We start from the raw sequence: 18,283 nt of genomic DNA, 5'->3' as shown, positions 1-18,283 counted from the left end.
AAAAAAAAAAAATCATTTATTAAATATTTATAAAACGCATATTCATGTTTTGTAAATGATTAGTTAAGTACTTAGGAGTGTATTTGAAATATGAAATGAACATACAGAAAAATTGGGAGTCAGTGAAAAATTGAAAGGTAGGCTTACATTTTTTTTAAGTGGTTAACACCAAAAATGTCATAGAGAGGAAGAAACAAGGGTTTAAAAAGGGTTTTGTTTGGTAAAAACTTTATTTTTTCATGCTAAGGTTGACATTTGCATGGATCTGTCTTTAATTTGACTGTAACCTGTCTATAAAGAACATGTTGATGTTACACAGTTTCTGGGTAAATGAAGCAACGCCTACCTTACACTACCAACAAGCAACCAATTCTATATTGCTTAGTATTATAAAGTTTTTACATTTATTTAAAAGTAATAACTATAGTAATACAGTAACAATATTTGTATATCTATTTTCTATTAACTGAAGATTTAAATGTTTAGGAGTAGCATCTCATCACATCACAAGGGATTTTAAACAGCTGCTTATCTCAGCATGCCTCCATCACCTTAATCCTACCTCAGTTTTTACTCACTTCAAATATGCATTATGTGTATGTACTGAACAGATGGCTGCACCTTCTAAATATTTATTTAGCTTTGAAAAGAAAAATTGGCCAAAAAAACCCCAAAAAAAGAGTCCCAATTTGATTAGACAGTCTTCATGGACCTCAGTAAAGTATTATATGAGTGTGAACTGTTATTTGACAATCTTCTTTTTGAACCATTAGACAACAGATCCTCTATAAACATCAGAATTAATCCCAGGCAATGAAGGACATCAATTCATTGAACTGAGATGAATGGTTGCTAAAACGTGTTCACACATTTTGTGTTTCCAGTTTGTTTTGATGAGGCCGATCAGAGCTCAATAGAGGCGTTGCTTCTTCTCCAGTGACTTCTCTCTTGTATCTTGCCATTTTTCCTCATATTCAAATCACACTTTAACGACTTCTGAGAAGACAATAAGCTCTATAATTGTACTCACCGGTGTAGCTGATGGAGTGTCATTTTAGAAAAATGTGATATGTTGTAAAATTGTATTTGTTTTCATTTAGTTCTGGTCATTATTTTCCCTTTTATTTTTCACTTGCCTCCTCAGAGAAAATGTCACTGCAGTCCATATTACTATGAGTTAAGGGCCGTACACACCGGGACGAATATCGGCGCGCGTTATTCGGCAGCGTTTTTCAACGCGTTTTTTGTGTTCACACCCAAGCGATTTTCGCTGACGATGAGCCGAGTGAACATGCAAATTCATTTCCTGACATTAGATGGCGCTTAATGTAAAACAGAAATTCTCCGCTGTCGCGTTTGTCATATAGTTCTTTATGTTCCGACACCAACATGTGCTCGGCAAGACCGTTTTGTGTTTGAGCGCCCCCAAGTTGTGTTTTACTGTAACTTCAGAAGCTCCAGACACGTGAGCAAAAGCCCCAATCTCATTGGTCGGATAGTTTTTGACACGGTGCGTCAAACCAAAAAAAACAAACCCGAGGCGTTTTTTAAAAAAATGACGCTTTTACGCGTGGCGTTTTTCGCGTCGGTGTGCACACTCACATTGGTGCCCTTTGTTTAGTCACGAGGCGTTAAACGTCGTCCCGGTGTGAACAGGCCTTTATGGTCTGACCAATGACAATATGTTATTATATGTAAATATGTACACCTTTCAATAATGCTTACAATGGTAAATACAACATTACAATTTATGTACAATTTAAAGATTTATAGGCAAACCAACTATCACTAGATGCGACTTATTTTACATCACCTGAGAAGCTGAGGGCCAGCACATACTGTCTGTAGGAAGTGCTGGTAGATGTTGATGTTGTGTTCGGACTTAATGTTTAAAGTATAAGTCCATGTCCTATACATCTGTGCACTGCATCGTCCAGTGTATACATTACCCCATAATGCAGTATTATAAGGGATAGAAGGAAATGCATGACATAATATAAATGAGACAGAGACAAGATGTAATGTTGCATGTCAGCCTATGTCATATTTCCCTCTATAAAGTTGACAAAATTAGCAACATTAGTGTACACGGTGTAAAGCTCTGGGTTGCAGTTTGAAGAATCATGTCCGAAACTGACCAACCCCAAAAGTTTCCACTCTTGTGAGCCCTGTCCATGTGGAGGAGTGAGACTGGAGACCGAAGAGTCCGCTGGGAAGATGAGAACACCTCCAGTGTCGGCAGGGCAAATGTTGGACTGATCCGCGCCCGCGCCCTGTCGCCCACACAGCATGTTTTCAGACACACTAATAGGAACACCATAATTGGCATATTGCTGCTCACAGTGAACAACATCCCCCAGAATCACACGGCCCACGCGTGCTTTCTCAACATTTCCAGCCTCTTTGTCAGGTAAGAGGGACCAGCCCGTCACCATCCCCTGTCTGGAGTCTTCTACTGTATCCTGAGCGCTGGGTAGGCAGATCGGTTTCACGTGTTCTCCAATACGAGCCTTGTCCAAGAGCTTCAGCACGGCCACATCTGAGTCCAGCACCAGGGGATCATAGTTTGGATGAAGAGTGATGGAGGAAACCTGGCCAATCAGAGATGAGATGTGAATAACAGAATATACAACAAAAATATTTGGCAGCTTATGATTATTACAGCAGTGTTTGGGATATTTCATTGTGACTATTATACTATAATTATTATTTTAAGTTTTTATTTTTTTTTATAAAATGTGGAACGCAGTAATCTTAAAGAATGAGTAGGTGTGTCTAAACTTCTAGCTATTGGTGTTCCTACAAACTGACCCGTAATCGCTGCAGTCCCTTGGTCACTCTCAGATCGCTGCGATACTGCTTGCCAAGCACTACTCTGATTTTGGCCGTGTCGAGTGGATATAATTTCCCCAGTTCTGTGACACAGTGGGCCGCTACGACCACACTGCGCTGGTTCACCAGGGCTCCGCTGCAAACAAGCTGCCAACCATCCATGTCACTCTCTTCTTCCATCGGTTCAGTGTTTTTCCCCATTGTCCTCGTCACACTTAACTTCCCTAGTTTGCTTGCAACAGGCAAACGATAGATGGCAGCCAGCCAGGGCCATTTCGTTTCTGCAGGGTTCTGAGGGTCAAAGTTCGTCAGCTTCCCACACACTGGCATAGAAAGAGAGAAAAGAAACTAAGAGAAGAAACAAAAGCAAGGAATACTTGACAGATTATGGAATATAACAATAAAAGAGCACTTTGAGGATTTGGATTGTTATGGATAACACGGAGAGCTCAATTTAGTCTTTTATTACTCCACTACCTCATGCATTTTCCTGTGTTGACACTCTGATAGGTGTGTGTGTATTTTGTGTGTGTGTGTGTGAGGTGTGTGTGTTTGGTCCATGCATTCCCTACATTGTGGACCAGATGTTCCCACAAGGATAGTAATACTAGTAATGTTCAATGTTGTGGGAAAAATGTAAAAATGTCAAACAGAATTTCGGTCCCCACGTGGAAAACAGCTTATAAATCATACAACACCTATTTCAAGTGCTACTATTATGTTTTTTTCCCCGAATATTCCCTTTCATGCAGTGTGTAATATGGCTGAAAAAGTAAAGTGTCTCCCAAAAGAATGAATCAACTCTAAACCGCCTTAACAACTAGTTTGTATTTCGAATCAGTTCTGCGTCACTGAAAAAATATTTTTGCATAATGCTCGCCTATGTTGTATGTTGACCTGCCCTCAGACGTCATTTTCCTGACGACTGCTTCTCAAATCTTGGAGTTCAAAGCGGGATTTGCAAAACGCTTGCTCTTGAAAGATGAGTCAGTACTCAGTTTATTTGGACCAGCTTGCTCACAACCTGTAAGTATGACTAATAATTGATGTATATATTTTCTACCGGGTGTTCAAAATATGTAGTTTTGTGTTTTATATTGTGTAGGTCTCCTGCTTACTGGCTCACTCACGTTATTACTGTCTTACTGAAATACTTCTGCTGATCAGTTGTGGACCAGTATGACCTAAAACTGTGTCTATTAATGCAGATTGTCTGTCGTTCTTACTTTGAGTAAAAGATAAAGGATGGAGCTAGATTTGTTTTACACAAACGTTTATGTTAAATCAGTCGTTCACGCTAGAGCTCGGCTAATGTATGCACTGTTATTGATACAGTTCCTGCATACGCACTGCAATATTTAGAAATATGAGGAATTAAAGTTGCAACATCTCATAATGTTCCTCAGACTGAGTAGTGTATCACTGAGAAACGTCCTGCTCGAGTCGTCCTTGCGATGGACGTTCGGGTTGAATAACTATTTCTCCCCACGTTTCATCATTGGACTCGCGCTCAGATTGATACGGTAAAATCGACGCCATCGTTACTGTCTTTACAGTGTGTACAATCGCTGTGCTTTAGGAAGCCTCTGGAGCTGAAGTTTATGGTAATGGGCATTTTGTTTCCGACATGCGTTGTGAGCAGTAGACCAATCACAACAGACTGAGCCGTCTGGCCAATCAGAGCAGAGTAGCTCGCGGAAAGAAGGGATTTAGAGGGACTAATTCATCCGATGAGTCATTTGAGAATCATTGAAAAATGTGCAATGTATAATAGTAAGTAAGTAAGTAAGTAAGTAAGTAGGAAATTGGCCCTTGTGTAACCAAAATGGTTAACCTCTCGCTGTCTACTGGTGTTTTTCCAGATGCTTTCAAGCATGCTGTAGTGGAGCCACTACTAAAAAAAGGCAGGTTTGGACCCGTCGGATTTTAATAGTTTTAGGCCTATTTCTAAGCTCCCGCTTCTATCCAAGATCATTGAGAAGGTAGTCTGCGAACAGTTGACATTTTTCCTGGACAAAAGTAACATCCATGAGCCATTTCAGTCCGGTTTTCGTAAACAACACTCTACCGAAACGGCTTTACTGAAAGTGTCAAATGACATTATGATGTCTGCTGATTCTGGAAAACACACTGTTCTAGTTCTTTTGGATCTGTCCTCAGCCTTTGACACCGTTGACCACCAGGTTTTGCTGAAAAGATTGAGGGATCAAGTAGGGCTGTCAGGGTCAGTTCTACAGTGGTTCTCCTCATATTTATCTGGGCGTAGCTTCAGTGTTACAGCTAACCAAATAAGGTCTGAGTCTGCGGATTTGCATTGTGGAGTGCCTCAAGGCTCTGTTCTGGGCCCTGTTTTATTTTTGTTGTATTTGATTCCTTTGGGAAAGATCATACAAAGGTTCAGTGATGTTTCTTTTCACCTATTTGCTGATGATATCCAACTTTACTGCTGCTTTAAGCCATCAGAAATCTGTAAGTTAAACTCCTTGCTCCTTTGTCTTGTGGAAATTAAAAAATGGCTAAGTGATAACTCTCTACAGCTAAATGCAGACAAAACAGAAACAATGGTTATTGCCCCTGAGGATGCAATCCCTGGGATTAAACAATACTTGGGTGATTTAGGCCAGTCTGCTAAGTCAAGTCTTAGAAATTTGGGAGTTATCCTGGACAAAGATATGTCATTAGTGCAGCACTGCAAGCAGCTGACGAGAAACTGCTTCTTTCAATTAAGGAAAATCTCAAAACTTAGAAATATGGTTTCACAAAATGATTTGGAGATTATCATTCATGCCTTTGTGTCTTCGCGTTTAGACTATTGTAATAGTTTATTTTCATGTCTAAACCAGAAGGAGCTCTCTCGACTACAATTAGTACAAAACTCTGCAGCCAGAATTCTGACACGTACTAATAGGAGGTCTCATATATCCCCTATCCTAAAAGAACTTCATTGGCTACCAGTGTCTTATAGGATACATTTTAAAATTTGTTAATTTTAACAAATTTTGTTAAAATTAACTGTGCGTGCTCTGAGGTCTGTGGATCAGAATCTGCTGACGGTTCCACGCACTCGCTATCGTACAAGAGGTGATCGATCTTTTCAGGCTGTTGCTTCTAGGTTGTGGAATGACCTCCCACCATCTATGCGCTCTATTGACTCTGTTGATGCCTTTAAATGCAGACTAAAGACTCATCTATTTGTTCAGGCTTTTAATTAGCTGCTTGTGGGTTGATATGATCATGTTCTGTCTCTGCTTTTATTGTGTGTATTTTATGATATAAATGTTTTGTTGTGAAGCACTTTGTGGCCTTATACCTGTGAAAGGTGCTATATAAATAAAACTTACTTACTTACTACTTACTTACTTTTAGGCTGCTCTATGTCATACAGGATTGGAAAGACGTGAGGGTGATTAAATGAAGAAAGATTTTTTTAATTAGTTATTCTTTTAACAAAGCCCGCTACACCTCTTGCAGTGCTGTTTGTTTTGGGTCATGTGCGCCCTCACCTGGTGAACAAGAGACATGACGTCCACTCCACTTTCCCATCTTCAGACAGGTTCTGCGTGCACTTCCAGAGTGCTGGTAGTACGGTGACATACACTCGTACTCAATGTGTGTGTAGAGATGGTGAAACCCCTGTGGGAGCGGGGGGAGGCTGAAAGGGGTCTGGGTGGGCCACACTTCGCTTAAGAAATTGGTTGCCCCAGAAGAAGAATAAAACTTATGCACAGGTGTTTTCCTGAAGAAAAACATACAGAATAAATGAAATACAGTTTACAGTTCACATATTACATAAACTGTGTTACTTGAAAATTTAGCTTTGGAAGGAATGGGAGAATTATATCACAATATTAAATGGAAAACCAGTCAAACTAAATTTGCATATGTGTTGATGTAACAGGTTTTGCCGTCAGGAGTGAAATAGTACCTGGAAGGGATGTGGGGAGGAAGAACTCTCTGTTTGACCAGCACAGATACTTTGGGCTCTCGACAGGCTGCGGATAAGAACACAGACAAAACACAGCTTAGTTTTCATAAATACTGATGTCAGCACAGTATTTATAAAAACACTTTGAGTTTTAATATTCTAAATATCTTGGGTTTCTCAAAAATGTGTGTTGTTAATGCGAAAACATTTGCCAGCAGCGATCGCTCTGTAACCCTCGCCTTGTTTCCCATCGAAGCTAAGCGTGGGTGAGCCTGGTCAGTGTCTGGATTGGAAACTGCCTGGGAAAACTAAGGTGCTAGTGACCCTGTATGTCCTCATGCCTCAGTAGAGTAACACTGTACACTATACTGCAAAAAAGCATCATCTTTCAGGTGAGAAGTTTTACTGAGGTCCTGATTGGTCTGTGGTCATAAAAAAATATCAGGATTACTTTTGAAAAGTGTAGTAGGCTAACTTTGGAATCTGGGCCACATTTGCCCACGTCTCTGTCTATAATAACCTCCTAATCACCCCCATATCTACTCCACTTTAGCAGTTGTTTTAATGTGAAACTTGGTATTTTAGTCTGTTATCACACTTGGGTGTAGATTGCAAGTTTCATGTAAAAGTCTAACTTAACCAGACACTTAAGTGATTGGTACAGAGCAGCACCATGTGAAGTGACAATGGACCATGATGCCCAGTACACAATGTGTGATTTTGGGCTGTCCCAGATGAAAGATGAGCAATCGTTGTGATTTCTGTATCTGTGGCTCCTAAACGGTGTGCTACGTCGTACAGTGAGTGAGGTTCAAAGACGGCTGTTGTCAAGGTCTTGCGACCAAGGATAGCCTGCAATAATTTTCTGACAGTGTCAGAAATTCAGCATGATCATCTCACAGTGTGTTTGCAGTTACGAGTTACGTTTACTGACCAGCCAATACAAATGCAACATGAAATGGCGTATTAATCAGCGCGATATGGCACTAAAAACTACTTACCTCAAGCTCCATTTGCAAAATTGGCATGCTAAGTTTGCCTCTTTTCCCCTCATTTTTCGCTTCCTTCTCTTTTTTTCAGTCCACATAAAAACCACAATTGCCGGAGTGCGCTTCATTCATTCTTCTATAACAACTTGCGTCGTAGCCTACAATTCAATAGGTGTCATCATCGTACAGTCTATATACGTCGTACCCAAGTTTATTAGATCCATGTCTTGCAGTGATATTTGTAATGATCTTATTGGATTGCCGAAATTGCAGTCTATAGCAGGCATTAGAGGTGTTGTAGGGCTGTTTCTGATGTGTGAGATCGAACAAGACACACCTCCAGTCCAGTACTGAGTTTATCAAATTTATTTATAACAAAGCTTGAAGATGTAATTTTAAACTCACAGTTCCGATACACAAACACATAGTAATCCCACAAGCACATGTCCTGACACCGTCAAAAATTGTTGTGCTTCTCTCAATTATACACATGACTTCTCTTACTTTCTGGCAATTGACATCAAGTTATCAAGTCATCATCATTAGTGGCGGAACTTGAGCTTGAGGCGCCTAAAGAGGCGCTAATAGTGAGCTGTGGCGAGGTCGTCGCTGCTATTGCAGGTCATCTAGAATGGCAAGGTACTTAACGTAAGTATTCAAGTTCCTCATGTATATCATAGCATTTCCAAGCTCTGAGCCTATCAAGTGGGAGTCTGATGTCCCTGAAGGAGCAGGGACTCCAATCCTCAATTTATAACTCTTTTCAATCCGACAACCCGCTACTATGGATACATCAAGGGTGGTAATCTTACAGCCGGCATCTACCATTATGTCAGGTTTTAGGAAGCTCGTTCACATAGTTATTATAGGTTCTACCCACATCTGGACTGCACTTTTTCTCAGCATTTTCTCTGTTTGATTTGCTACCCGTTTATATGGGGTGCATCCTGCATCGTGGGTTACTTCACACACCTGGAGAATGTGATTTAATGTCTGCTTTGTGTGACAGGCCCCTCGACATCTTGTATCTTCCAACGTCTTATTCCTCCCTCTGGCAGCCCTTGCTTTTATATTCAGGAAATTAAATTCACAAAGTTAAATGCTCCGTAAATGAAGACAGTAGAAGACATTGCTAAGTTTTTCAAGCCAGTGATAACTTGTTCTATCCACACCTTCATTCACAGTCTTTCCCGTCCACAGAGACTTGGAGCTGTTTCGTCCACTCTGTCTTTGCTTCCTCTGCAGTTTATTTACGAATTCTGCTTTGCAGATTAATCTTGCGCAGAATTGTCTTAAAATATGGTTGTTCAGTCAGGGCTCTTTCGATGGAATTATTACCTGAGAGGAGTTTGTCAAATCAAGTTTTCTGTAGCAATGGAATTGAGGTCCCCAAATTGGGAATTCCCAAGCCACCAGTTTTCATTGGTGCATACAGAAAGCCCAGTGGCGTGTCCTTAGGCCGAGAGTGTTTCGATGGGCACATCCCAACACCAGCTTGTGTGTCAGTTTCAGGACTAGGAACGTTTTGAGAATGTCCATCTGCTGGTGGGGTTTCAACAGGGCTATTGTGACTTCATTTAGAATAAGTTTAGCATACTTATTCATTTACAGTATATACTAGACCCACAGTGTCAAACAATGGAATCACAACAAACATTCAATACAACATAATGGGTCTTACATCGTGTGTTTTAATTAGTCTCATTAAGCTATTCTCAATTATTCTAATTCATTCAATACTTTTATATATTTGAAAGAGAGAAATTCTAAGACTGCACTGACCTCTGATGCAGACGGGCTGGGTTCCAGACCAGGTACCATTAGTCTGACACGTCCTGCGATAGCTGCCACTCAGACCGTACGACTGGTTACAGAAGAACTCCACTGTTTCAGGAATGAGGCCAGGTACCGACTCATAGTAACCATGATACAATGGTGCCAGTCGAGGACACGATCTCCCTTCACCCTCTGAGACAGAGAAGAGAAAGTGTGAGAGTGTGAAAGAAAAAAAATGCAATTCCAATGCTAAATTATCAGGGCTGCAATTCTCAAAAGCATCGTAAGCCTAAGTTGATTGTAGAAAGATTGCCACCAATGGTCTCTATGATCAACTTAGGCTTACAATGCTTTTGGGATCATTTGGGAATCGGACAACACTGGTTGTGTTGTATGTTTTTGATAGACTAAAAAGAACCAATGTCAGGTTTATGTTCAGTTTTGGTGTAGTTTTATGTGTTCCCAGTTCCTGTGTTTATTTCCTGTCTTCCTTAGTTACCTATACCTTGTTGTATTATTTTAATTTAATACTGTGAAGCTGCTTTGATACAATCTGTATTGTGAAAAGCGCTATACAAATATACTTGACTTGACTTAGTCGACCTAGTGTGCCTGTTAGTTAGCATCGCAACCTATTGTGTCCACCTGCCCCTCACTCATTTAGTCAGTGTATACTGTATATACTCCCTGTTTAGTCTATTCTTTCGTCTATTACTACGTCTTTGGTTAGTGGTTATTTCGCTCCTGCATTTTATATTCTCCTGATATCTCCTGAGTGTTTGTTATTTTGATTTATTGCTAATTAAAGGTGCAATAGGTGATTCTCTACAGAAACCTTTTTTGTTATGCTGGTTGAAATTGTCCTCATATCCTGATAGCAATCACTATGTTGAGCGGTCTAAATGTATTTTTGTATAAAAATATATATATTTTAAAATTTAGAGGTGTGACGAGGCACTTATCTCACGAGACGAGACATGAGATTGGGTTCACGAGACGAGATTTTTGTACACTATTTAATAGAAATCCTCAAAGACAAAATTCATGACTGGAAAATAGTCCGCAGGTGCATTTTGAAATGTTTTAACTAATAATCTTGTAATGAATGTAATTTCAGTTCTACTTTATAAGTATGAATTATCAAATGCATTGAAAGACTACAATATACAAGCACTGTAAAAGGTTTTGCCACAAACTCAACTGACTGGCTTCTCTCCTGCGTGATTTCACGAGTCTCTTCAGACCTTACTGTTCATGAATTATGAACTTCCAGAACTTCTGACTGAGGCTGTGTTGAACCTCCTTATTGAACTCCTTTCCACAAATTGAACAAAGAAAATAAAAACAGTGTAAATAACAAAAATAAATAACAGTGTTTTTCCTAGTCTTATTAAGTGCAAACCATAATCAAAGTACTCTCTCAATATTCAAAGTGCAAACAGAGACCAAAACAGAGACCCGAGCCACAACTACACAGTCCAGAGATAGGTTTGATATTGGGAGACAGGCTATTGTATGCAGCCTAATTTGCGCACATCAGGGAGCTCGTTTTTTACTTTCACTTTCGGATTTGCGATCGCACGTCCTCCATGTACAGTATCTGGGAGCAGCCGTGCTGAGCGCGCATTTTACAAGATAAGACATTTATCAGACGTTTAGGCTCTGTTGCGAAACGAATCCTCCGCCATCTTCACGCGATCAGTGAACTGTGATTCCTGCTGCACTGTGTGCGACTGCAACTCGTGCTGGATGAGCAGAGCAGACGTTTACAATAGTTTACAATGGTTTTTATTTGTATTAAAACAGCAAAACGACAGTGGAGGCAGTAATTTAATGTGAATGTAGCGGTGACGTATTTTCTATGCTAATTTCACCCTCACGCTCCGTCATGGTGATATCGCGAGACAGCTTTTCACTCTGCGGGAAATCTCATCACATTTTAGTATCGCGAGATCTCGTCACACCCCTATCAAATATATATCGTCTATGGAAGGTGTAGGACCATAAAATGTTCGTTCAATCATTGCATTCAGTCCGAATGAAATGATAACGTGTTCCCTGTCAGTCAGCGTGTGTTTGCATACCACTGCGAAGCCTGTTCACGCAGACATCATTCGTCATCTGCGCGCTCATGTACGCTGTGCAGACAGAGCTAGAATGGCAGGCAAACAGTTGTTTACGTTGGTTGTTGTAGTACTGTTACTCACTGTACTGTGAGGTTTTCTCATGACACGCGATGTAATCCAATAACGTTATCATTCGTTGTAATCCAACGCGCATTCATGTGTTTTGGAAGAGGCATGGCTTTGGACGGCGATTTGAAGGGAGGGTGGGATCAATGCTAGCAGGCTAAAGTTAGCATTTCCCTGATCATCTTTTGCACCTTTAAAGTTGACTGTTGCATCTAGGTGCTTCATTTAAATCTCTGAATCAGATGTCACATTAGCCCTGTCCTCAATGCCACCCACAGCTCCTATGGTCGTCCTCTGAAGATTATACTTTGGTGACGCCATTTAATGTTGGGTAGTTGTGAAGTCTGCATCAGTACAGCTTCTTAAAAAGGTGAACAGTAGCCAAAAGAGTTCTGAATCATAAAACAGGGCATCCAAGTCCACATCAATTGTCAAATTTAGGACAGCGCCATTATAGACTATCCTTTGACAAGCTGAAGACTCTAAAGGAAGAGTGAAGTTCTGAACAACACTTGAGGAGAATGCAGCTAGATTCTCAAACATGTTCAACCAGCACCTCCTTCACTATAAAAGATTATTAGTTGCATACATTTCTCTGTATAAATAGTGTTTGTTTTCATTCTAACCCAAAGAAACAATCTAATGAATGTGTATCATTGTAGAAATGTTCAAGATGCATGTGGATATTCACCTTCATTCTTTAGGTTTGATTGAGATTCTCTATTTGTTTCTTGTTGCAAAACTTGCTCTGCTGTCTTTTCATTTACTGTATCCACTTTGACCTTTTCCATAGGTTTAACCCTCGTTGTCACTCTTTCGGTTGTTGTGCCCACTGTTGGGAGCATTGCTGTGCTGTAATTGCCAGTAGAAGCTGTTGGGAGTTCTTCAGTTTCTTTTTGAGGCAGTGTCCCCAAATTCTCTTCTATGTCATTGCTATTTAAAAATTCAGTGTTATTCCCTCTGTGTATGATATCAATTTCATAAAGAATGTTTTCATTCTCATCTTCGGTTACTATCGTGTATTGGGGTCCATCGGTTATTTTTTGTCCTTTGTCCATGCCGCCATCTTTGTTTTTGTCCTTTGCTGTCTGATTATTGTCTATCAACACAATATCTAAGATATCCATGCCCAAATCTTTTGTTGGACTTCCATCTTTTTCTCTAATATCTAGATGTCCATCTTTGTCAAGGAGTTTAAGATTATCCTTATCCCCTCCAGTTTCTTTCTTTCCAATTGTGTTAATGCTGATGTCAGTATCCTTATTTTCAACTTTAGGCTTTTCTTGTACAAAATTACTCCCAATATCTTTGCCTATATCTTTTCCAAGCTCTAAATCTAGTCTTCCATCATCCTTTCCAGCGGTAGGATTTTTTGGTCTATCTTTGTCTGGTTTTGACTCATTTTCTTCTTCTTCTGAAGTTTTGTTCTTGGTATGGCCCACTTCATCTTGTCCAGTATGTTTGTGTTTGCCTTTGTTCTGTTCATGATCTGCTCCAGAAATGATGTCTAGCTCTGTAAGTAGAAGAAATTCAAAGGTTTAATTAAAGCACTGCACTAGCTGCATATGTTTCCATATGGAAATTTGCATATTTATTTCCATCCAGTGAGATGAAAGGGAGAAAATCGCCACTTTCTGATAAACTGGCGGCAAATATCACTAAGAAAATTTTTATTTGCTGCAGTAGGAGAAGCGACTAAGTCTTTTTTTCAAATATTATAAATGACTTGAGTCTCTGAGCACGCAGATGAGATGGAATAAACACGTCATCTTGCTTTCAGGTGCCTGCTGTTTGGGAACGCAGTCGTGTGAGTCAGTTCTGGGAGATCATTATACTGAACCACTTTGATGACAGACTTTGCTCAGACATTTCAGAAAGACCAAAACAGCATTTCAGATGCGGTGCAATGAGATCAGCCCGCTGGTTAGTCCAGTTATGTCATCCCATTGCGCAAACTCATGTGACTTTTTTAATGCCCATCGAGGAATTAAGTAGGTAAAGGTGTTATGCACATGTTTTCTTATCGGATAACATTTTTTATCTGCCTCAATTGAGTGCAACGTTTTTTAATGTGCATTTTTAGAATTTTTGCGTTTCCATCCAGTGTTTTTTTCTTCTTTTTTTCCCTTTTTTTCAGTAGGTGGATGGAAACATAGCTATTGAAGATCTTGTATGCTTCAGAGCATAAGTACTAGTAATAAGCTGGTAATAAGCAGTGACTAATGGCCATCTGGTCACCCACGGATTTGCCAAAAAATGCCCAAAGAAATGGTTTTGATTTCAGTCATAAAGATAAATTAAAGCATGATTTAGTAGTTCAGTGCCGCCAGAAGAAGACTTTAAAGAACTTCTTTTTGTCTTTAAACATCTCAGGACCTAGAGCTACTGAAGAAACAACAACAATAACAACTTAATTGACAATATTAATTAACATACAATGAATACATTTCTAGCTAAATTCTGAGTCCAGGTACCTTTGACACAGGTTGGCGCCGTCCCACTCCAAGTGTTGTTGCCCAGGCATGTTCTCTGAGGGGCTCCGTTCAGTTTGTATTGATTATAGCAAAAATACTGTATAGCAATAAGTACATCATTTGGTCCATAAACAAGGAAGTGATCACCATGCTCTGGCTTTGGAGGAATGCCGCAATTGTGGTAAGGCACTGGTGAAAAGATACAGTCATGCTTCAACTATTACATTTTTTTAACATATTGATTAGAGGCTGCATATGATGACACTTTCTAAGAGAAACTGATTAAAACAAATTTGAATTGAATTATCATCATTATTATTATTGCCTTGCAGCCCGATCTATGCCTTATAATGAGTTTTCAGGTGCTCACCACACTGTGGAGTTGGTGTACTCCATGACCCATCCAGCAGACAGGCGGCCATCTGGAAACCATTTAATGTGTATCCAGGGTCACACTGGAACAGAACATGTCCTCCAACCCTTACATCCAGATGCACTGCAGTCCCGTGGGCCGGAATCAAAGGCCTTCCGCATTCAAGCACTGAGAGATCGTGCACATACAAACATTACACGTTATGGTATAAAATGTGCCACCTTATAAAATACATGGCATGAATTTGTCCTGTAAGGGTAGCGATTGAACAAGTTACCATAGAGAGTTAATGCATTTTAAACAAAACAACAACAACAAATCAGCTGCAATCCGAGTCTATACCTAAACCCTGTTACATATGGATTAGCATCCTCTTAAATGTTACATTTCTCTTTTGGAAAGACTGTTCTCACCATGTTCACATCTCTTTCCGGTATATCCAGCCAGACAGGCGCAGTGGAAGGAGTGAGAGGAGTGTAAGATGCAGGTGCCATCATGCATACATGGAGAGGAAGAGCATTCTACACAAATAGATACGGTTACACGTCAGTCATTCTGTTCCATCATTAATACAGTGTATACTGTAGACACACAAAAACATACACAACAGTATATACATTAATGTGTACAGGATAGCAAAATAAGTTTTCTTGAAAGACAAAATTGCAATGATCATTAGCAAGAAAACTGCTATTCAGAAGCACAGTTGAAATATAGTCGTCCAAAACATCAGGGTCCCAACATGCACCATGCTTTCCTGTTTCTAACCGGCTGTGTAGCACACAGGGTTTTTCATCGGGACGTTTGCTTACATGTTATCATGTTTAGTGTGGTGAGAGCTCTCGTTGGCTGCGTGTTCGTGTTGTTTTGTGCGGCACTAAGAAACAAACAGCATGTGCTCCACTGTTTATTATCTTAAACACCCTTCTTGCTGCTATTGCTTTATTTGCCCCATCCTCCCTAGTCTTGTCTAGTCCAGCTCCCACGTTTTCTTTCCTTTTAGGGTGGTTTATGTTCATTGTGTTTATCTTGCTATTTAACAAAGCCCATTGCTCCGCATCCTTGAGTCCTCGCTCTTCATTCAACCCAAATTCCTGACAAACCGGGCCATGTGGTTCTGTACGACACAGCAATTTATTTTGCAGTATTGACTTTTTTTTATGATTTTCATTAGGGTTTTATTTTATCAACTGTAGTATATTTTTTATCTACTCCATTCAAAAAGTTGATTAGGTGGACAAAAATGTGTGTATTGGTAAAATGACCTTGGAAGGTTTCCAGAAGCTGTTGCAGCCGCTTCCATTTGTTTAACTTCACTGATAAAACTACAATCTCTGTGGAAGGACTGAAGTTTTTTTTTTTATTCTAGCACCCATTTATGAGGTAAAGTAAGGAATTAGTGCCAGATTGGAGTCTCCCATTATAGCTAACGTTTGACTGACTGTAATTTCCCAATCAAGGATTCTCCTATTTGTTCTCCTATGTCTGGTCGGTTCCCAGCGAACGGACGGACCCGAGACCCCTTGTAGACTCCGAGGTCACTCAGATTTGGACTCAATTCAAAAATACTTTTTTGGACTTGTTTTTCTATTGCTCACCGAGGCCGCGGTGACATTATGCAGTATATTAACACACAAAAAAGCATGTGGACGCCGCTAAAAGTAAGTGTTCTAAACTAAGTGTCAGTGATTATTTTTTCATTTTTTGTGAAGCAAACTTGCGAATCTGAAGTTCAGCGTGATTTGTATAAGTGCTCCTTTCTCACAGTAACTGTGGATGTGTCCAACCAGGAAGACATTAAATTGTTCCTCGTGCTTGTGCAATCATTTAATCCACTAGAGGGTGTAAAAGTCAAGATAATTTAACTCTCATCGCTGCCAGGTGAGACCGGATTTGGAAACATAAAAAAATATATTTCCCACGTCGTTGAAAAATATGGCCTTGATCAAAAAGTAGTTGCTCTCTGTGCTGATAACACTAACAAAACCGTTGGCGGTGTTAGGAGAGCTTGTAAAGGCTAGACCTGGAGAAATCTGCAGCTGAAGCTGGGAAGGGAGATTTTGGGCACACATCATCCACAATACTCAATACTTGCATATCTACACAGTGCGTGTAGAGGAGCTCAAAGGCTTTGTACAGCTGGACTATCACTGCAGCACGGTAACATGCGTTTCCTCTCTCTTGAACGAATTCGGCACCTTAGGGGCAGTCATGGCCTAGTGGTTAGGGAGTTGGACTGGTAACTCAAAGGTTGCTGGTTCAATTCCAGAGCCGGTGGGAAATGACTGAGGTGCCCTTGAGCAAGGCACCTAACCCCTAATTGCTCCCCGGGCGCCACACAAAGGCTGCCCGCTGCTCTGGGTGTGTGTATCCACGTTTGCAGTGTGTGTGTTAACTACTCACTACTCTGCTCCTAATGTGTGTGCATTAACTTGGATGGGTTAAATGCAGAGGTCAAATTCCAAGTATGGGTTACCATACTTGGCCGTCACGTGTCACTTTCACTTTCACCTTTTCGATGGTCTGCATGCGTTCTTTCTTTCTCAAGAAAATGCCCAAAGTTTCTAAGAGACACATTCAGCAACCTTTGAACAAAACTTTGGCTTGGATTTGCACTTAAGCAAACAGGAACTTTTCACTTCACACTGGACACAGTACAGCAAGACAATATATCTGCCACAGAAGAGGCTTCACACATTCATGACCTGAAAGAAATCTCGCAGGCCAGGCTGGATGAATCATTTATTCCCTCTGACATTAAAAAGCAGATGGACACCCTCGCTGAAGCTGGTGGCATGCCAGATGATGATTGCCTTTGTGCTCCTTTGGAGTCTTATCTCTGGCCGTGGAGATTCATTTTGGACTGGACTACTCTGCACTTTACGATAAACTCTTGAAAGACAATAGCGCACTGGCAAAAATTGCTTTCAGTGAAAAGTACAAAACTGACGCTGATGCACCCTCTTGTTCCCACTGATCTGCATTTTTAGGTAAGACTACATACGTTTCTTAAATAGGTAATGTTATTGTCATGAGCATATGTGGGGTGGGGGTAAAGGTGCCTGTCCGTCCCGTATACGACTCTGAGAGATCTAGTCACCCTACCCCTCCCCGATGTTTGGGGTGTGTTAGGGATATGCTCCTCCACCTCTACGGGACCCGACACTTAAGACGAGAGGACAGAAGTAATCATATCATTATTTGGACACTTATTTTGTTGTATTTCATAATGATTATTTTAATTCCCAAGATTCTCTCAAACAACCATGGGGAGCAAATTCAGATGGTAGGTTCCACTTCTAAAAACACTTGCTTCTGTCATCCGGTAAAATTACAGACTTCAACAAATTGTCTTGCAGTTTCTCCAATCCTTTTTTAAATTCTGCCCTAAATCCTCGGTTCATTTCTCCTTTCCCCTCGTAACAGCCCCAGCAAAAGTGTTTAGCCTAATTTGTTTAACAGATCTAGAGTAGTCTTTTAGGCATGTTGTTCAGAATACCAGTTTCCTAAATGCAAGAGGGGACAAAAGCATTTACACTGGTGAAGGTTAGATTAGGTTGAGCAGAAGAAAATAATAATAATAATTAATAAACAAAACAATCTAAAATAAAATGAGTTGCTTTAAAACAGTGACGTTTTGAACGTCTACTGGTGCAATTCAAAGAAACCTTAAAAACAATTAAAGATTTGTACCTGTTAAAAATGTAGACTTAAAACTTACT

General features: G+C 40.2%; 1 protein-coding gene across 1 annotated transcript in view; it reads right to left on the bottom strand.

Moving 5' to 3' along the window:
• Positions 1–219: 219 nt before the first annotated feature.
• The window catches only part of pamr1b (peptidase domain containing associated with muscle regeneration 1b), a 45,948-nt gene continuing 27,884 nt past the window's right edge, over positions 220–18,283 (bottom strand). Inside the window, exons 6-15 of the mRNA XM_081355415.1 lie at positions 14,975–15,082; positions 14,559–14,729; positions 14,189–14,377; positions 12,406–13,227; positions 9,529–9,714; positions 6,758–6,824; positions 6,336–6,568; positions 2,812–3,155; positions 1,659–2,591; positions 220–1,170 (exon numbers count right to left, since the gene is read on the bottom strand). Coding sequence (XP_081211541.1) covers positions 2,037–2,591; positions 2,812–3,155; positions 6,336–6,568; positions 6,758–6,824; positions 9,529–9,714; positions 12,406–13,227; positions 14,189–14,377; positions 14,559–14,729; positions 14,975–15,082 — 2,675 coding nt within the window. The 3' untranslated portion in view covers positions 220–1,170; positions 1,659–2,036. The remainder of the gene's footprint in view (positions 1,171–1,658; positions 2,592–2,811; positions 3,156–6,335; positions 6,569–6,757; positions 6,825–9,528; positions 9,715–12,405; positions 13,228–14,188; positions 14,378–14,558; positions 14,730–14,974; positions 15,083–18,283) is intronic.

This window comes from Scardinius erythrophthalmus (assembly GCF_964197995.2).
Source record: "Scardinius erythrophthalmus genome assembly, chromosome: 24".
Lineage (NCBI taxonomy): Eukaryota > Metazoa > Chordata > Actinopteri > Cypriniformes > Leuciscidae > Scardinius > Scardinius erythrophthalmus.
The sequence above is the reverse complement of the archived record's forward strand: the minus strand, read 5'-3'. Positions and strand labels throughout refer to the sequence as shown.